This window comes from Cricetulus griseus, chromosome 4, assembly GCF_003668045.3.
Source record: "Cricetulus griseus strain 17A/GY chromosome 4, alternate assembly CriGri-PICRH-1.0, whole genome shotgun sequence".
Taxonomy (NCBI): Eukaryota; Metazoa; Chordata; class Mammalia; order Rodentia; family Cricetidae; genus Cricetulus; species Cricetulus griseus.
The window spans coordinates 145,105,780-145,127,176 of NC_048597.1; the positions used below are offsets into that span (position 1 = coordinate 145,105,780).

The following is a 21,397-nucleotide window of genomic DNA, read 5'->3' on the forward strand; positions in this document are numbered from 1 at the left end:
ACTGCTTAGTACCGTGTTCCCAGTATGACTCATGTGAGTTTTTCTTCTTTTTCAGTACTGGAAAAAGAGATGAAAACTAATGTGTGTTTGTTCACAGTCCCAGTCACAATCCATGGATTTCTTGTTTTTGTGGCTTAGGATCAACCAGGTTTTCTGGTACTACATCTTGATTATCCCACTCAGAGATACAAACGATGCAGCAAGTATGATCCCATCCCTGCAAGAGAGATTTGCCACCTTTACATGTCCCTGTGTGCTTGTGAAGCACCTGCAGCTCAGTGGCTTCCCTGTCTTTCCCCTTCCCATCCTGCTCAACCATCCCCACCGCCATCATCCCACTTGTACTCCCCACCCACCCATTCATTCCTCATCTCCAGGGACACCCTTAGAGCAAACGGATTCCTTTGAAAATGCAGTGCTCCCTGTGAGCAGTGTATTGCTCTTTTTTTCTAAAGGCACATAAACTTGAGTTCATTGCTTGTATTTTCCTTTTCTTACAAATAATATATATGTACACACACACACACACACACACACACACACACACACACACACACACAGCTATATCACTGGTCTTTATGGTGGTCAGTGAAATAGAAAATTCAGTTTGAGAAAGGGCTTCTTAGCAGTGCCTGAGAAATGAGCAGCATGCTGTGTGAAATGTTCCAACCAACAATAAAATACTTAGCTTGCCATGTGGTGAGCCAACGGCTATTCTCCACAAATGACTACAACTTTGACTACATTTGTAAAAAGTCAAATGCAAGCCGGGCATTGGTGGCCCACTCCTTTAATCCCAGCACTTGGGAGGCAGAGGCAGGCGGATCTCTGTGAATTCGAAGACAGGCTGGTCTCCAGAGCCAGTACTAGGATAGGCCCCAAGCTACACAGAGAAACCCTGTTTCAAAAAACAGAACAAAACAAAAAAGTCAAATGCATACAGTGATCTTGGCAACCTTTTTAAGTGATGGATGTAAGGATAAGCAGAGCAAGCAGTATAAATTAGAATAAAATGCTGTATGGATCTTTTTGGTTAGAAAAGAGTTGTTTAGTTCTTTTTGGGCAACTTTGTCCTGTTTTTAGGCCGAACAAAACTAGTAAATAAGTTTTATTTTTTTCTGTAAGGATCGACATTTGAGATATTAGGAAGTTACCTGTTTATTAATGAAATATGATTATTTATTGAGCTCCAACTGTATTTAGCTCCATGACATAGGGTATAATAGAAACTGAAGGGACGGATATGCATGTTTCAACATATACCAAGCAGGCACTCAGGCTGCTGAACACAAAAAAGATGTCTCCTGGGGAGGAGATAAAGCTTCTAAGAAGAAAATTCTTCTTATGGCAAGTATCCTTGTGAGAAAAACCGTGAGAAATACTCCATACATTTGAGCACAACCTGCCCTGTCATCCTCCATGACCCACTAAGATCCTGCTACTCCAATTCTCTCAGAGCGCTCTCTCTCTCTCTCTCTCTCTCTCTCTCTCTCTCTCTCTCTCTCTCTGTCTCGCTCTGAGCTCTGTCTCCCAGTTCCATGGCTGTTGGCCATGGGAGTGGTTTAAGTGAAAGTCTTGGATTCATTATCAGGTCCTAATTTCATTATAGATTCTTGGGGACTCAAGACCCAGTAAAACAAGGATACAAAACCACTGTGACTCTGACTTCCCTCATGCCCTCCATTGTTTCCAGAGGGGACCCCCTTCTATTTCTTTACTATCTCCCCTGGCAGGGCTGTTTCTTCTAGCACTATCTGCTTCTTTTGTTTGACTCCCAACTCCAAAAGCAGAACGGATAAATAAATCCATCACTTCATCTCTGCTCCTTCATCTCCAGAGTGGTACATGGAAGTCTTTTGGGTGGACTGATGTAGACTTTAAAAATGAAAGTGAGTTGGGAGAGAAGGAAAAATTTTACAGTGAAATTATTTGAATGTAAAATTCAAGCATGCCTACAGAAAAATCCATCTTGAAGTTATAACCTAAAAGAAAATCTGGGTAAGATCAGGGGAAGGTTGTATTCTTCTGCCAGGATGAAATCACCTGAAGTCCTAAGGGTAAGATGGAATCCTCTTGCCATGGGGTGAAAACCTGTTGCTAGGGGCTTAAACCATGTTATTCAAGAACCCGGTTCTCCTGCCACCTGTGCCAATGCCCTTGTCCCTCTGTCTCCTTACTAAATTGATTTAGAACAACTGAAATTGAGATTCAAATTATAAGATCCCCATAGGCTTATAGGGCAGTAGCCTTCTACATTCCCCTGGCCAGGAAAACAACAGTGGTCCTGAGAAATGCGTGAAATGCATTCGTAAGATTAAGGAGAAACACACTGACCCTGGGTGTGAAGAAGGCTCCCAAGCTCTGTAGTTTTGATTGGCAGCTCCTCTCCTTTTTCTGTCTGTGCCAAGTCTGATTTGCTGTGAGAAGAATACGTGATGTCTAAACTGATGGATTTTAAAATGTCGCTTGGTCTGTGGATTAGGCCAATCCATCCCACATTGTTGGGGCTGCAGATGCAGTTGAATGGTTCATAATTATAGCCTAAGAGACTGCAGACAGCAATAGAGCCAAGCCAGACCCCCTTCCTCCTCATAGCCCATGCCAAGCTGTCTCCCACAGGGAATGAGGGTGCTTACTCTGCAATGTACTTGCCCAAGACGGCACAGAATCTTGCTGGATTTCTGGAAACAGTGCCTGGTTACCTACCTGTTCTGATGCACACAGGATGGGGCTCTGTGTGGCAAGGGTAAGCTCATTTTTCTTCTCTGGTAAGAGGGCTGTACTTGGGAGACACTGCCAGACCCCCATCTCAGACCACGGGCTGATGCCTCCATTCTGAGCTATAACAGTACCTTTCTGCTCACTTTCAGAACAAATACAAATCCACAGCTTTTCTTCCTCAGTTGGTGCCGGTGTTTCTCAAGCAAGGCCAGGCAGTTCTCTGGTTAAGAATCATGGAAGTGTATTGGGTTTTACAATTCAACATGACAGTTGTCTGAACTCTCCCTGGTGACAGTTCAGTTAACCGAGGATCTAATCTCCTCTACAGAGATGTCCAGGGAGAAAGATTTAAAGCAATTCTCCCTTACTCTGGACCCTAAAGACAACAATAATCCTTTGAAGTTAATTGAACACTTTCCTACCCTAGACATTCTGCTAAAGCTCTGCATCCATAGCCTCATTTAATCATACAGATAATCTTAAAATGTGGGCATTATTATTTTCCCTGCTTCAAACATGGGGAACCTGAGTTTCAGGATTAAGTGATTTGCTCAAGATAATTTGGCAGATTAAGCTGGTTAAGTTAAAAATCTGAATTTCACTTCTGAACCCATACTGCTCCCTATCTCTGTTTACTACAGAGTTTCCTGGGCCAAATAGGCCCTCAAATCCTCCCCACCCTCCTCCCTTTCTCCCCTGCAACTGCAGTTCTCTTATGGTCCATTGTTTATTGTACTCTTTGAACAATAGCTAATGACTCTGTATTACATGCTAGGAAGATCCAGGGGTGGTTTTATTCCCTGAAGCAGAGATGAGGTTGTGACACCAAGAAGGTTAAGTAAGTGGCTTTGGTGAGGTCACAGAGCCAGCCTGCAGTCAGCCACACCACCTTCTGAGTTCCTGGCTTAGTTCCTAAACTTACCCTAAGGCCTTTTGGAATTACAGTTTAATTAATAGTTATTTTAATTTCTTCCTTTTCTCCAACTTCCCATTTTATTGGTGCTTAATGGTAGATATCGAAGCCTGAGGCTTTTTTTTCCCCCTCTGTGTTTTGCACCCAATAGACAGAAACTGCTTGGTACAGAGTTAAGTTTCTGATGTGTTTTTCAGGGTATGACAGAGCCTGTTGGCTTTTCTCAGACTGAAAGGAGACCACAAGTGCAGCTTAGACAGGTTGCTAACTGAGAACTTTGAGAGCTTGTTTAAAAAAAAAAAGAAAAAAAGAACAACAACTTACATTTATACCAGTAAGTCAGCATCTGTGAGTCATGAACTCGTTAGTATCAGTCGTTAGTGGTCTGGATGTTTTTCTGCTCCCTTCAGTGGGACCTGCTTTTAAAGGTTCAGAATGCAGAGAATTCTAGCATACTTCTGCAGAGGAAGGTTCTAGCTCCCACAGTTCTTTGAAATTAAGTGCATTTTTACATACTTACTGAATGTGGAGCAGGATTGAGGGAAGAACAAAGGGAAATTATTATTTCTTGTTATATGCTCCTTGTGGTGAGGAACTTCCTGTATACAGGTGACTCCTGTCTTGATGCCATTCATGTTGGCCTAGATATCCCTTTCCTCCAGAGTCCCAACCCTTGACCAGATGTAATTAGCTAGAGTCTAAGGATTTTTAAAGATACAAATTTGTTTTCTCCTCAGTAGGAAGCCAACTCAAAAGAAACATTACTCACTGCTCCCCTGCCCATTCCCCCCCCCCCCCAAGTGCCTTAATGACCATCAGTCTTGCAATAGTATCATCAGGTATAAGAAGGCTGAACTTGTGTTTGGCTGATAGGTAAGCTGAAACACATGTGAACCAAAGTGGGCAAAGTTGGGGATAGAATCCTGTTTTGCCATAAGGAGCAAAGGGAAGCTCTCAGGGTCGAGTTACTGACACCATCTAGGTCATTTTCACAAGCAGTGTTAATGCAGAAGCCCAGAGTGACCAGAAAGCTGATAATTTTTCACTCAACAAATATTTTTTAACTTTAATTTTATTTTTAAAACCTTCTTGTTTTACATACCAATCCCAGCTCTCTCTCTCCCTCTTGTCTTCCACTTTCCCCACCTTCTCCCCAACCCATCCCCCATTCACTCCTCAGAGAGGGTGAGGCCTCCCATGGGGAATCATCAAAGTCTGTCACTTCACTGGGGGCAGGATCAAGGCCCTCCTCCCTGTATCCAGGCTGAGCAAGGTATCCCTCAGTAGGGAATGGGTTCCAGAAAGCCAGTTCATGCACTAGGAATAAATCCTGAGCCAACTGCCAGTGTCCCATAAAGTGCTTGGGGCAAAGCATATGTTTCCTGATAAGTAAAATGTAGTAATGTTTTTTAAACTCCTTAAGAATGTTTGAGAAAAAATCTACTTGTGTTAGAAGGAGAATAAAAATTCCATTTGTCAAACATTAATTGAATTTCTGTCCTGTTTGGATTATTGATGTCCCAAACATGTAAAAATATCTTAACTGGTTCTCTCTCAGTGCTTCTCATCCTACAGGAAGTTTCAACCAGATCCAGGGCTCTTCGCAGGACTTGTGATGTTGGAGACATTTGCCATCAGTATCATACCAACCCCACTTTCTGATCTGGACATTAGAACATTTTGAGCTTCCACACTTCTGGACAGGGTTAGGAACAGGGAGATCAACAGGTTGACGGGCACTGTGGAAGGATTACAAGGAACATATTCCATTGTTTCCAGGGTAGAAACATGGGCTTCTCTAAGTGTCTCACATGCACAAGTGTTAAGCAATAGTGTAACTAGACACTAGTTTAGTGGAGGAAGAGACCTGGGGGAGGGGGGGGGAGCAAGGAGGGATCCTGAGAAAGCTACTTTTGCAAATAGAGTAAAACTCTCCAGCATTTTCATAAGACTGAAGCAACAAAATGAAATTCACCAAAGAAACTTGTTAGCTTGTTCAGTTTCCTTGCTGCAATTTGGGCGTGTGAATGTACAATCCACTATAATCCATTCATCAGTGGGTTCCCTAAGCTTTTCCCAGGATCCAAAGTGTCTGTTCTCGTCATCTGGAGGCCAGCATTGCTTTCTCATACCTTGCAGAAACACAGCTGGACTGTAACAGTCTTTGTTCTTTCAAAAAAGAAAATGAGGATTATCATATATGCATATTTTTTTCCTCTGGTGACCAAAGAAGGGTGGAGCCTGGAAGTTGGACCAGGATCCAGAGATTGACACTCTATTGCTCTTTCTCTCCCCTCCCCCCACCATTTGCTTTGGGAATCCTGTACACTGCTAAAGCCCAAGGGGTGGGGGTGGGTGTTTAGATGAAAGTTAGCAGGTGTGATGAAGTTTACTAGAGCAGAAGTTACAGTTGCAGGCAAGTGGTGGGAGTTCATCACATGCTTAGAAATCAGGAAACAGTACTAAGAATAGCTTTCCCTGAGGTTGCTCAGGAAGATTTATGTTGTCTTTTAATCAAAATGCCTTGCTCCACATGCACTACCATGGCCTGGATGATTTGTTAATGAGTACCAACTACCTTGATGTATGATAGCTAATTATCAGTGGCAAATTATGGGTTAGCCTGGCTCGCCTTTTTATCTGGAGTGTTGGCAGTTCCCAGCTATGACAAGGATGTGCACTGTGGTTCTGTGGGCTGGGGATGAACCTTAGAGACTCACACCAGTGTGCTGGGGGATGTGGTGATAGAGAAAAGGATGTTGGAAGTTTTCTGATAGAGCAGAGTGTGAAAGACAAAGCGTCAGCCAAGGTGACACAGTTAGAGAAACAGAATAATTAGGAACACTGTTATGGGTTCTAGACTCCCCGGTTTGATAGAGGGGCTTCGGAGCTTGGGTTTTGGGAGGTCTCTGACAGGCTTGGTTCTGTGCTAGTGACGTTGATTATGGGTTCCTGCTCACCAATGCTGCCCTTGTCACTTAAACCATTTCAAGGGTGGGATTCTGAGTCATATCTCAGCTGAAGCCGTCCCAGAACACCCGCAGTGGAATCCCCCGCACGCGCCCCCTCGGTGCGCACCCAAGCAAGCCTCACGTCCTGTGTGTCAAGCTTTGTGAATGAATATGATGTACACGCACTTGGAAAACTATGCTGCTACCGGAGCGGGCCGCAGCGGTGACCAAGCCCTCAAGAATGCGTGCACAATCAGACGGACTTTCCCGAGACCGTGGCAGCAGCCCCTGCACGCCAGCGACCCGCGCCAGCCTTCCTCGCCAGCGGTGGCCTGAGGCCCTAGCCCTGCGGGCAGAATAGCTGGGGCTGAGCTGGGAGGCCCGGCGCACCCGCCCTTCCTTTCGCTTTTGGGAGGTGGGAGATGATTGGCTGTGGGCGCTAGGCCCCGCCCCCGCCCCGCCCCCGCCGCCCCGTGGAGTGGGCAGGGCAGGCGCTGGGACCCCGGGCCTGGGCTCCGCGAGGAACGCCCTAAAGCGGAGGCGAGCTGCACAGCGCCAGCGCCGGCCAGGAGAGCGAGCGCCCGGGACCGAGGAGCGAGCGGGCGAGCGGGCGGGCGGGCGAGCGGGCGAGCGGGCGAGGCTGGGACCCGAGCGCGCGCTCTGCTCCGCCAAGTGCCAACTTCGCACGGACGGCTGAGTGCGCACCTTCCCGCGGGGCAAGCAGTCAGCGGGAATTTGAGATTTTAGGGAAGAAAGTGGGCTTTGCCCTGTCTCCTTCCCCCGGGTTTCAAAATCCCCATTAAAAAGAAAAACAGCAGTTACAACAAACTTGCTCTCATCCCGCCGGCCCCCTCAACTCCCGGCACCATGAAGGCGGCCGTCGATCTCAAGCCGACTCTCACCATCATCAAGACAGAAAAAGTGGATCTGGAGCTTTTTCCCTCCCCGGGTGAGTGGCGACAGCGAGACCCCCACCCCAGCTTTGGGTCCCCTTCACTTCCCCTCTGGGTTGCGCTGCTCCCTCAGGAGCCAAGGATACAGAGGCCAGGAGGACTGTTGGTGGCCCAAGACCCTTGTGTGTGGGGTTCTTTTTTCTTTTTTAAGTGGGGGGGGTGTATTTATTTTCACAGCTGCTTTTTTTGTGACTAATGGGAAAAAGCTTATAGAATTTCCAGCGCCCTAATTTTCCCACATAAGCTAAACCTTTTGGTAGTATTCCTTCACATTAGCCTGACACTGCCTCTCAGGTCACCCCCTAACTCCTTGTCTCCCCAGAATTGGAGCTTGATGGGAGGTCCCTGCGAGTGCTGGGCTAACTGCTGGGGCCCTTGAGGACATTTCCAATGCTCTTGCATCCTGAGCGCCCCTGTCACACGTCCTTTAGAGTCTCACTCCTCTTTTGTAGGTTGAGGAGGTAGTGGGAGGAGAAATGAAATTAAACTGCTTAACTTTGAGAAAGCCTGGTTCCCGCCTGTTCTGTAGGTTACAAACTTTACTGGCTTCCTATTCTGCCATGTTTTGTCCTCTGGTACCAAAGGTCCTAGAAGAAGGAAAGCATCCTAACACCAGATGTGACTTAGTGTCCTTGGTTCATGGTTTCATTTAGCAGGCTTAAAGGGTTTAAAGAAGAGAGGGACAGTAAAGACACTGAATTTTGTCTTAGAAGGAATTTTAGTGCTCAACAGATGGAATCAACTCTTGAGGATTCCTGAAGCTAGCACAGTGTGAGAGGGATAGGGAGTCTGCAGCTGGCCCCAGAGAAGAGTGACTTTGGAGGTGAAAGGCTATAAAAGGATACAGGGGGAAGGTGATGCATTTTGGGAACTAATCAGATGTCACAATACACACCTCTATTGTGTCTATCAGTTGTCCCCAACCTTTTTTTCTCTGCCATAAAGAACTGCATATTTTAACCCTTTCTTTAAACTTTCAGCACATGCCAAGATGAGGTTTTGACATTCAGGCATGCTTCAAAATGTTAATAAGGACATTTGGGTCCTCCCCACCCAGACTCTCCTGACAGTCAACGGGGATTGCTCTGTACAAAAGCTGGACTTGTGTCTTGTCCCAGTGTGATGACAGAGCCACACCAAGGCCTCTGCTCGAGCCCTGGAGACCTTTTAGGCACTCAGCTGCAGGTAGAAATGATGCCGTGAAGGTTGTTTTTGAATATTCAGGGAGCCAGAGTTCTCTGTGTCACAGTTGATTGAAACCATATATAGCAGAAGTGAAAGGATAGTTGCCAGCAAAGATATAAACTCAACTAATAGGCCCTTTCCTTAAGAATGGCTTGTTTATATGTGCTACGTGTGTTTATGGGGAAGAGACGGATTTGGGCATCTGGGAACCCTCGTGCATATTTATGTCAGTTCACATGCCTACAGTGGGACTTTGATGCTGGCAGTGAATGAGAGTCCCTTGCAGCATGTGTTTTACATCATAGCAAACAGCTGAAGCATGGTTTTTGGTAATTTAATATTAAATATTTGAGATTTTAAAGCATTCGATGCTATTACTTTAGTTATTGATAAAAATAAACTGTGGGCAAGTAACTTTATTGAGCTGTCCCATTAGTAAAATAGAGCTGGGCAGCCTAACATAGCAGTCGGTGTTTGCTATACAGAGTACCTTTACATTGGCTTTCGTGATCAGAAGAGTGCTCAAGAGATTCAAGTTAGAAGTGAACCTGGTGCATGTAAGACCAATTTGAGCAATATAGTGAGATCTGTTCCCAAAATACAAAAAACTCCCAAGCCGGGCTTTCTAAATGCAACAAAGCAACAATGCAACAAAGCAACACAATTTCATTTGGTCCAAGAAGTCAGGTGTTTTCTGTCATTTACTATGATGAGACTTTTCTTTGTTTTCTGATACTTTCTTAGAGAAAATGAAGAACAATGATTTGTTGGTCATTAAAACCATTTTTTAACATTTTTCTGGATTTTAGTTGCATTTATATAAATATTATGCTCATACTTCAGATGGGGGATCTAGAAGCACAGAAAAGTAAAGACACTAGGCAAAATTATCCACAGAGCCAGTGGCTGAAGAGAGATGAATTTCTGTTTCTAACTTGTCAGTGTATAAAACTGAGAAATACTGCAAGTTACCTTTGGAAACTCAGCAGAGAAATGTCAATGGAGACTTCAGTTTTCAAGTACAAAGATGCAAGAAACCCTGGCAAGGACTGGCAGCTTTCACTAAAAGAAGGCTAAGAGGCTAGGTGCAGCTTTACCTGGACCATCAAATTATATAGGACATCCGTGTCTCAGCTGCATGGCTTTGCATCTAGAACAGTGACCTTAGTGTTTATCATGACCTTTATCATGATCTTCTTGTTGTTGTTGTATTGCTTAGTTTCTTGTGTGTAGAGACAACTAGTAGGGGGTGTGATTAAACCAGAACTTCCTTTCTGCCCTCTCCATAGATTCCTAGATTCAAAGAGATGCAGTGGGAAGTCTGAGGGTCCAAATTCTTTGAGACAGAAGAACTAGAATATTTGTCAGTCTCTCTGTGGTTAGGACTTGACTGAGAACCTCTGTTCACGTTGGTTTTATATTGAGGTTTGACAGGATTTTGACTGCATCAAGTATCAAATTAATATATACTTTAAAATAACATTGGCATTCAATTTCCCTTATAAGTGTAAAGTGGGACATACTATTTCATTGCACACCTCTTTTAGGCCTTATATAGGTTTAAACCAAAGGTAGCATCGACTTGTTCCTGGCTTCTTTCTGAGTAGGGGAGGAGGCTACGGAGGCAGGGTGTGGGAGCAAATGCTACTTCATTATTTTCCTCCCTCCCATACCACTCCACCTTATGGTGAGGTGAAGATGGCAGCCATAGAGGAACAGTTTTCATCCTGGCTGTTTGCCCATTTATAAGGTTTAAAATGTTCAGCCCCTACTTCCATCTCACTTTGACAGAGGATATCCATCTCCTGGGGACTGTTACTGTCCTTCGAGATAGGAAGAAGTCTTGTCCTTTCTTAGTTTGGACAGTCTTTGTGCCATTGCAAACCAGAAAGAAGGGGGGAGCTGCTGGGCTGCTAGGATCGCTTGCTCACCGAGTTTCTAAATCCCCTCTTACCACATATTAGTGACTAAATAGCCCAGTGGTTTGGACAGGGACTTTGGAGACAGCTTGTCTGGGTGTGAATCCCCAGTTAGTAGCTGTGTGACTTTGGGCAGACTACTTAATCTCCCTGTGCTCCAGCTCCTGCATGTATGAAATGAGTGTAATAATCCTTGGATGAAGATGAAACCCGAATATGTGGAAAATCTTAACTCAGTGCCGAACTGGTAATGGAGTCTGTTGAACAGTTAATGAAAAAGCAAGTCAACAGAAACCTTGACTAGTGTAGAACTTTCACAAGACCTTGGAAGGTTTGGTAGGGAATCTGGAGGTTGGTTTATATATGTGCCCCAAATCTACCACTTGGGGAGGAAAGTACAGCAGAGAAGAAGATCTCCTGGCCTGGAATTTCACATAAGTAGACTGTCTTCTGAGCTCCAGACAGCAGGTATGGTGAGCAGTTCATTTTCAGCCTGTCTGGGAAGCCCAGCTGTCACTGCACCAGATCTAGAGGTGGGTGTATTTCTTTGGGTGATAGAGCCTGTCAGTGACACTCAAAGCAAGAAGTCCAAGGACAGTGGGGGGACATTTGCAGAGTTGGAGGAAAAGTATATTTTTTTCCCATTTTACTAGGTTGAGAAATGTGTCCAGTTATTATAAAGTATCTCACGTTTTATTTATTTATTTGGTTGGTAGAGCTTGCATTCCTGGCATTTTTGGTTGGTTTGTGTTGCTGTATTTTTTCTTGTCCATGTAGCATTTTCCCCCCTCTTAAAGAGGCCAGACCACCCTGTAGGAACATCTCTCTCTAGGAGACAAAGCACCAGTGGTCAACTTCCCCAAACCCAGCTTACTCTTGGCCCCACCACAGTTTCTGCAAAAGCAAGAGCTGGTTACTGGCTGCCAGGATTTTCCAGGAAAGACTCTCCCTGCTTCAGAGTATGGCGGCTAATTCCCATTGGCACACGCAACAGTGTAATTATAGACAGAATGAAAGCTGTAGCTTTGATGGCATTCCAGGAGCTTATGTTGATGGTAGATACTTGTTAACTAACTGTTGTAGGGAGTTTCTGAAATGTGTGTTGAGTGTGCTTTGTATGTCTACAGCCTTCACATGCTGGAGCATACTTGGTTCACACTCACTCTAGGGGAAATACTATTTATTCCATTATTTCTCAGGTGAAGAAAGTGATATTCATAGAAGTACATACCTTTTCTAAGGCTACGCTTTAGACACTTAGACACTGGTGAGATGCGGCAGGCATTTTGTACCTGAAGCAAAGCATTGTATTATTTTCAGCAACCCTGGAAATTAAGCCACAGTCTGTATTATATAAGAAGGCAGATCTGGCTGATGCTGTGGAGATTCAGGGACTACAGGGGTTCTGTGCCATCCCTGAAAGACTTCCCTGAGCTGAAACGTAACCTAAGTGCCCTGAACAGCTTGGCAAAAGTGAGTCTCCAGGCAAGGCCATCTAGATGTGTATCCTTTCAGTCTGACCTCAGATGGTGAAGGAGAACCAGGACTCTGTGTTTCAGTGACTCTCATGCATTCTAACCTTGGTCTCTGATGGAACCATCAAATCCCTGACCCTCTAGCTTCTGCCCATTTTATCCCTTTCATCACTAGTATTGCCATGAATTCCATTGTTTCAAGTCTGGATGATGAAAGACGTTGATTGGCAAGCTGAAGGCAGTTGAAGTTTAATTTTCTGTTTTGTAAGGAGACGGGTAATTCCACTTGTTCTCTGTATAACAACTTCTATCTTTCCCCCTAAAAGTTATTTTTTTTGACTCTTAATTACTGTGTCAGGGCATACTGTTCAGAGTGGCTAAAGGGGAAGGTAGGACAGTCCCATCATCACATAGCTCATTGAGAAACAGACTCTGGTTCCTCAGCCATGGTCAAGGTATTGATTCCTTTACCATTGCATTATGGGGAGTGTTTCTTCACATGTGAAGCATCCTTGGGCCATGTAGCCATAATAAAGAGGAACTTGTATATGAACAGACAGATCACTGCTCTATTTATTAGTTCCATAATGATGCATTGGTTCCTTTCTCTGCTCAGCTGGAATCACAAGTAGCATTTGCCTCTGCAGAATTTTAGCTCTGCCTTCTGCTTGTAGCTTTTGCATTATGCTAAATTCAGGACTAGAAAGGCCAGAGCTGTCCCCAAATCTGTCATTTTCACGCATGATCTTCTGTAGCTACTTTTCCCCTTAGTTGGATTGAAGATACCTGTTTATAAAACTTCAGTAAATGTTCCCCAAATTACACCAATAAGATATTTCAGCTTGACTACATTTCTGAAGTCTGTGTCTGTCTGAGTTACCTTGTCTTGCACCCAACTAGTCTGCCATCCTTTTGCAGGAAGGAATTGGTCTGTATATAGGGTTGTAGTAGGTCTGACTCAAGGGCAGAGACCCATGATACAGTTAGCATACTGCAGCACAAGTCTGAAATACTTTTTGATCATCTCTATCATCTTGATGGCCAGATTCTTCCCTGCTGCCCCTGCTTGTGCTCAGGCTTCTGCTTGGTACCCAAGATGTGGTAGGGTTTTTTGTTTGTTTGTTTATTTTTCTCTCTTCACATACTACTCAACACCACCTCTTTCTGGGGCTTTCTGTTCTGTTTCAGGGAGTTGTAAATTGGCCCTCATAGTGTTATTAGACTAGGAATCATTAGGCAGATGAATTTGAGATCCTGGAGCAGTGTTGACAAGAGGATCATATAACTTACCACCCAAACAGCACTTTTGAAGGTGTCTGCATTAGTAATAATCACAAGAGAATAGTAAAACTCAAAGTAGGACCTTTCCATCAGAAGAGGGTCTCCAAACTTTGGCACTAAATTTCAACGAGACTATTCTCTAGGATATTCTCTTGTCAGTTGATCATTTTAAGGTTTACCCTACCCAAAATAGGCAAACTGGGCTAGATTAAAAGTTTCATGTTTTACCTCAACTGTGAAGAGTAATACTTTTAAATTTGTCTTCAATGCAAAGAATAGTGTCCCTTAGCACCCTGGATACCACCTCACACTAGTTCACACTGAGGGCTTAAACTTCTTAGAAGCTGTGGGTAGCTGTGATAAGCCATTAAGTGTATTTTGCAGAGTTCTGCAGGGGAACTGTATACTTTTTGCAGGTAGTGGGGGTTAAGCAGGAGTGTGTGAGTGAGAAAAATGAGCTTTTGAGTTGGGGAACCGGAAATATCATTATATTAGGGAAGATAACTAGAACTTTGTTTTGTTTTAGGGTTCATCCAAGATGAGTTTTTATAATGTTGAGGTTTAAAAAAAGAGAGACAAAAGAAAAAAGTGGGTTTTATTTTTGTGTCTTTAAAGTAGATGAAAACAAAACAATACTACACAAACCCTCATCTGTTCAGGAGGGGAGGAATGGTGAGTTCAATTGCAACATTCCTTTTGGCTAAAAATGAGAAAGAAGGAAGGAGGACAGGAAGAGTAAAAAGAACTAAGAAAAGAATGAAAGGATCAAAGGATTTTAAGTGACATTTCATAGACTTCTAAAAACATACTCCTCTGGGCCAAGCGTTGTACTGGACCAGGACTTCTTGTCTCAGGTGGCATGGTGGACAGACTTGGGCACGCTTTGTGATGCCATTTCCAAACATGGTAAACTCAAGTGTCTGTGGCTGTTCAGGACAATTCAAATGTTATTTTCCCCATGTTCTATATTTGAGGAGATGCTTGGGTTCAGGGCTCCTTGTATTTTCTATGCCTGATGAGTGTCTTTTTCAATGGTTCTTGGATAGAAGGCTTTCATGGGCCAGCTTTCTGGAGATCATGGGCCATGTGGAGGATTTGAAGGAGCCATAAGGACAAGGGAAGAATTTATTTCTAAAATAGAAAAGCATGATAGCATTGCATGTTTGAAATGAAAGAAAGACTTGAAGGAAAAGGTACTGATCATAGAGAATGAAGAGAGACATGAGATGCCAGGATCTAAGATACATGGGGAATCTGAGGAAAACCATTGCCTTTCAGAAAAGGGAGGTAGAGTTGGAGAGATGGTTTGTGCTTAGATAACATACTGCTCTGAGGCCCTGAGTTCTAGGTACCCAGGACCCCTATCATGTGGTTCACAGCTGCCTGTAGCTCCAATTGTGGGGGGATCCAACACCTCTGGCCTCAGTGGACATCTGCCGTCCCATGCACACTCCCTCACATACTCAAAATTAAAATAACAAAAAAATTCAACACTTAAAGTATGGCGGTTTCAAGGACAGAACAATGTTACTGAGTAGGCTTCTGAGAGGGCTGAACTTTTTTTTTTCTTGCATTACTTTCCCTCCCACTCATATTGTTAGTTGCTAAAACCTCTATATCAGTTTATCAGAATAGGCGTTAAACCTCAAAGAACATGACAGAATCAATCAGGTACATATTTTTAAGGTAAGAATGGAAAATAACTTAGTCAGGCACTTGTGTTTGTAGATGAATTTTTTTTTAAAGCTTTAGGAGCTCCCACTATGTGCCAGGCCTCATACTGTTCTTAATGATTGTGTGTGTGTGTGTGTGTGTGTGTGTTGGTTAAATGAAACTCATATTTTCCTAAGGGAATTAATTCAGTGTCATCATTCACATTGAAAATAATAATGTATGATAGGTCCGATTTTTAAGTATAGTTTTGAAAATTCATTGCAGAGAGTCTACAGTGGAAAAACTTCCATGTGACTGATTTTATACTGATCTTTATTCTTGATATTTTTGCCTAAGTTTTAGATTAATTCTGTAAATTGTGCATAAGTTGTCTTACATCATCCAGATACTACTAATGTTCAGAGTTCAATGGAGAATGATCACAACTGATGAGCACGACATGTCAGCAGAGTAGAATTAAGTACCATGTATGAACATATGGTTCACTTTGTAGGCTCAACACCAGAGAGAGAGACAAAGTCAGATGGTCAGGGGGATTCTGTGTACCTTTATGTGACTTTGGGAAAAATAATTTCATTTATTCTAAATTATACCTTCTTAGTCAAGTAAGTTAGCTAGAGAAGATAACCTGTCAAGGCGCCTCTTAACACTGATGTCTTGTGACTTTAGGCAGCAGTAAAGGCTGGTAAAACATAGCCTGCTATTTAAGAGGTAGACAGAGCCTTGAATGCTGTTGATAAGTCACTGGGGACTTTTGGGTACCTCTGTAAAGAGCCGGTCACAGAAAGCAATTAGGAATGGATGTAGGAATTGCTCAGAGCAATCATGAATACTACATGCTAACTGAGTGCTCCACTCTTAACCCCTGGCTCAAAGTTGTCTGTGGTCATTTCTGAGAATGTCATCTCAGGGTCATGCTGAGCCAAGAGTCATGTCTTCTCTTGGTCTCCTAATACACAACAACTTCCTTTCTGCATAAGTTTTGGCCACGAGACCAGCTGAAGGCAGTTCCAGTGAGGGGTCTGATGGAGGAAGAGAGATGTAGGTTAGGAGTCTGGTAAGTATAACAGCCAACCCAGCTGTATCCGCACAGCTGCCCATGTGGTCTGACTGAGTAATGACTTATTTCATGGAAGCTGCCCCTTCTTGTTGTTCTATTCTGTTGAGAAACAGTCCCCTCCTGCAGCAGGAATGCGCTCTGCTGGGAGCCACCTCAGCACCAATTCCTGACAAGCCCAGTGAGTCAAGGTCCTCTCTGCCTGTTTGCACAGAGGGAAGGGCCCATGCCTGCTAGTGGGACTCACAGGTGGTTCCTGGGTAGCAGCTAGATGACCCCTTCATGGGCATGGCCTGCCTGTTAGAGTTGGGGGTGGACAAGATGCCACCTGCTTTGGCTTCCCAGCCATCCAGGAAGCTGTAACTGTGCACTGGGTGTGGTAAACACCGACCCTCTTGCTTCTCAGAGGCTGTCTTTGCGGCTGTGGAGTCGCCTACGCACATTTGTTATCTGTGATCTCATTTTATTGATGTTATTTCTACATTTTGAGAAAGGTCTGTCACAGTTACCCTTCTTTGGGAAACAAGGGCCTAAGTTCAACATGTTGATCTGAGAGGAAAACAAGGAAGATCGCCATTGAATTCTTATCAGTGGGTACATCTAATTCCTACCCATCTTTATTTTGTTGGTGGTAATGTGTTTTGTTCTTTTGTTTTGTTTTGTTTTGTTTTGTATGCTAGGTTTGTGCCAAAGATCCACATTGTGTTATCCTATTCTGCACTAGTCAAACATTTTCTCCCATTTCACAGATGAAGAAGTGAGATGCTAAACCTTGTAGTAAAGGTGCTAAGTACTGTTTACATCCAAACCCATCTGTACTCAACTCTAAACTTACATGTAGGCTATCCTCACAGTTTTCTGAAGTATATAGGTGTTGAATTTGGAAGGGAATCTGAGGTCTGCTCTGCATATCTAGCTGTCTCCCAAAAATACAGCCTCATAATTTGGTAATGGGTTAAAGTTGGACATACAACTTTACCCGTTAGAGATCCCAGTGGGTCTTCTGAGTTGCCAATATTTTATGAATAAGGGGAACACACAGCAGGGATGCCAAGTTGTTCTCTCGATGTTACATGCAAAGAAATCACAGAACCAAAGCTGGACTTGGTCAGATGCCCTGACATTTCCATTTAGTCACTCGTGTTTGTTTTTGTTTTTGTTTTTGTTTTTTGAGACAGGGTTTCTCTGTGGCTTTGGAGGCTGTCCTGGAACTAGCTCTTGTAGACCAGGCTGGTCTTGAACTCACAGAGATTCGCCTGCCTCTGCCTCCCAAGTGCTGGAATTAAAGGCGTGCGCCACCACCGCCCGGCTTAGTCACTCATCTTAAATATTTATTTTGTTTGATGAGCACCTACATTATGGCCATAATAAACACTAGCATGAGATTGAAATGCCAACAAGGCCCCCACCTCCTTCTCTGTTGCTGTATGTTTCGTGCACTTTAATGAGTCCCACATAGTTGCTAACTACAGAGCTTTGGATAGGTTGCCCAGACCCTTGTGCTGTCAGATCTGGGAGAGTGGCACAGATATTCAGGATACCGGGAGACTGGGAAGACTAAATAGCATGGCAGGTTAGTTACTTGTCATGGAAATGTGGGTTTTTCTACAAGCTACTAGACAAATGTGCACTTTTCCTCTGAGAGAGGTTGATCTTGGGCCTTAAGAAGTCAGGTTTTTAAAGGAATCCCCCACCCTGTTTGCCTATATTAAACTAAAATGCTCTTTTCTTTGGTCTTCCAGCCCTTAGTTTATGTCAAGTGAGGTCCACTTTGATGAGTAGAAGGAAAGTCAGACAGCTGGAGATATGTTTCTGGAAACAAAACAAAGGAGTAGAAAAAAAATTTGAATGCCACAGTACACGTTAGATAAAAGAATTGTACCCAAGAGGCATACAAGAATGAATGACATCCTAGATGAGTAATTTATTCTTTCCATTTAAAACAGGGTGTTTGCTATGGTACCAGGTATGGGTGTGTGTGTCCATTCAGAGATTAGATAGATTGGGTCAGATCCCTAATATAACATATTAGTCTTCTTAGGAAAAAATCAGCACTCTCACATCCCCTCCTTGTTTTAATCTTTTTGGAAGCCAGTGCATTCCCAAGCCAAATGACGAAGTCTTGGCCTGAGAAGAATTCTTCTGGGCTTGCTCCTGTTTCCTTGTAAGTGGATATAAATCCTAATAAGCCACCAGTATCCTGGATTTTTCTGAGCAGGGGGAGGGGGAATAGAGGGGGTGGTACAGTGCATTATAGCAGAAACAGAATGGTTTTAAGTATGGCTTTTTTTTTTTTTTTTTTTTTTTTTTTTGGTCTGGGTACTGGATTCTTGTTAGGGAAGTTTTAGAACTCATGGAAAGTCGATCTTAATGCATCTACAAGGTGAGTCTCTTCCTCAAACCAGGAACAGTATCTGATTTAGAACCCCCTACTTACGAGTAGAGTAGCTCAAGGCAGGCCTAAAGCGTCAGGTCCTTGATGATCTTATCTTGTCTAGCTTGAGCAATTCCTTTGCTGTTGACTGAGCTGGCCTGGAGAGGTCATCATCCTAGGTCCTTCCGTGGCCTGATGTTAGACTAGATATACTGAGTCTATTTTTACTCCAGGCAGTGGTTACCTGTTCATAATCTCTGCATCTTCCTTAAAGGATGCTGCTCCGAGTGAGCTATCATTCTTTGGAATAGAGAGTGGTAGAGTTAATGAGTTAGAAAGTGCTGGAGTCACTGATGATGCATGGAGAGTTGTTAAATTAGTGAGAGATATGATATGGAGTGGTGATGCTCAACACGTATAAACTCTCCAAGGTGAGTCACACGTATGTGTACAGGAAGCATATCCTTGATTGTATACAGATCAAGAGTTCAATCATACACCTTCCTTGTATCCTGATAGAAATAAAATATTCCAAGAAACTTTTTTTGAGTGTTATTGTTTTCTACACATAGCTGTACTTGAGGCAAAAGGGAGAAGGGAAGTGAAAGAAATGTTTGTAGATTACCTACAGTGGGCCAGGTACTTCACAAGGAGCTTTACAGAAACAGGCACATCTTTTAATCGCCCCGTGAGGTTAGTGTTTATCCCCGTTTCTTTCAGATAAGAAATTGAATCTCAGAGATTTTCAAATAACTTGCTCAGGGCCATAGAGGTGCAAAGTCACAGGTCTGCATTTAAAGCTTCATCAAAAAGCCTAACCTACATAGACACACCCATTGGGAGAGAAACCATACCAATACTCTTAAGAGAAACACTGATTCCTGGGATTCTGTTCCATGTGTTACGTTTTCTTCTAGGATCCACATGATCAGTTACTTACAAATATTTACTGTAGGGATGGGTTTGAAAAGTTTCCACCATGTATTTTCAAGTCCGAGATGAGTAAATGGAAGGCTAGCTAGCAAATTTGCTAAACTTGCATACAGAATTCATGTTTTGGCCCCCATGCTGCTGGCTGGGAAACTGAGGAATGAAGTGAGAGCTCTGCCATGCCTGAGAATTTTCCAGGGAGGGGACTGAAGTTTAGGCCTTGAGGCCACTTGATGCAACAGGAATGTTTGTAGAAAAATAAACAGACACATGGAATGAATCAACATCTCCATGCTGGACCCAGAGTTAACCTCTTTAAGCAGGAGGCAGAGCAGGAAGAGTTGGGGGACTTCTCCCTTTTTAAAAATGACACTTTATTAAGGCCTCTCTTAGGGGAGCCTAGTGACAGTTCTTTTGCCCTTACCCACAAGCTTCTGTGTTGGGTGGCCTGATAGAATAACTTAGAAATTTCGGAGACTCCAGTGGGTTTTGGGTGCTGACTGAACAAAACAGTAGCAGAGTTTCAGGGAGATTGGGCCCTGGTGAATTGCCTTGGCTTCACAGGGCTCTCTGGTCGGCAGGCACTGCTGGCATGGCTCATTCAGTGAGTGAGCAAAGATGAAGCAAGGCTCTGGTTGCTCCCAGCTGCCTTGCGCAGTAGGAAAATAATGTTTCCAGGGTTTTTTACAACTCAAGCAATTCCAAGATAGTAGAATTGGAGTTAGCAAAGGCTGGCGCAGGATCCACACTTGTTTCCTCCTACACAGGCTACACACAGTATTTGTGGATCTCCCCACAATTCCTGTTCCAACAGAGTCTAAATGTGATTCATCTCATTTAGTCATTAGTGATGGGTTCTTAAGTTTGTTGGGTGGATTTAGCTGTGCCGTGGGTTGCTTATCATAATCGTATGTTACAGACTATTCATCCGTTCCCAATTGGCAGACGATAACTAGTCAAAAGGAAAGGCTCATGGTTAGGTTTCCAGTACCAAGTACTCTCTGCCTATGGGTCAGGCATACTCCTCAGTAAAGGCAGAAGAGCTAGCCCTGCTTTGAATTCTGGCTTGTTGCTCACTAATTTGTCCTAAGGCAAATGATTTAGCTTCCCCCTTGCTTTTCTGATCCGTACAAGGAAGATAATAATAAAACACTTCCATGGCTGTGGTAGGGATTAGAGGTAATTCCTCTAACCCCCCTTCAAACCACACCACAGGGTCTCAGGAAATGGCATTACCATTGTCTCAGCCCATGAAATTCTGTACCAATCTTCCTTTGCTGCTGGCACCATTCTTACTTCAGTGGTTGTTAAAGCTGTGGTTGCTGTTAACCTGGTTACAGAAAATTTTCCACTTGACACCCCTTTAACCAAGCAAGCCAGAGCAGTCCTGTGGCTGGCTACATTATTTTCCAGTCCCTCTCTTCACATACTTACCTTATCTGAGTTCAAGCTTTGGCCAGGTTTCCAACTCCAAAGCATTATTTTCAGACATGGTTCTTCCAGCTTCAACAAGGACACTTCTTAGAATGTTTGTTATCAAAGCTCCAGGTGATTTTCGTTGTTGAAGCACTCCTCTTTGCTCTGGGACTCTTACCTTCTTTTGAAAGGTGACCTAGACCATGAGCCTTAAGGAGGAAAACTATTACCAGATACCCCAGCAAAGCAAGTAAAGGTCCAGGTCACTTGCTGGGCCAGGCTGTCCCTTATCATAAGTGCAGGAGTAAAGGTGTAGGCGATGAATCTACCTGGCAAACTTCTCAAGACACAGAAGCAGCCCACTGTCTGTCTTTCCTCAGGGTTCTCCCCCCTGTTCCCAAGCAGGCACCTGTTGGACTGTCCTGGTTCATCCAGACTTTTCCTAAAACCCATGCACCTTTGGGCTTCACAGTTGATGATTGCAGTAGATGATTTACAGCCAGAATCCAGTGCCGAGCAAAGGGGATCCTGTGCCTTTAAACAACTGT

At 43.7% G+C, this 21,397-nt stretch overlaps 1 protein-coding gene across 2 annotated transcripts in view; it reads left to right on the forward strand.

The window, feature by feature from the left end:
• Positions 1–7,156: 7,156 nt before the first annotated feature.
• Ets1 (ETS proto-oncogene 1, transcription factor) overlaps positions 7,157–21,397 on the forward strand; it is a 64,963-nt gene continuing 50,722 nt past the window's right edge. The window contains exon 1 of one of the 2 annotated variants that reach the window (XM_027411772.2): positions 7,157–7,534. In XM_027411772.2, coding sequence (XP_027267573.1) covers positions 7,453–7,534 — 82 coding nt within the window. In that variant the 5' untranslated portion in view covers positions 7,157–7,452. The remainder of the gene's footprint in view (positions 7,535–21,397) is intronic. The other variant, XM_027411771.2, reaches the window with a different exon arrangement.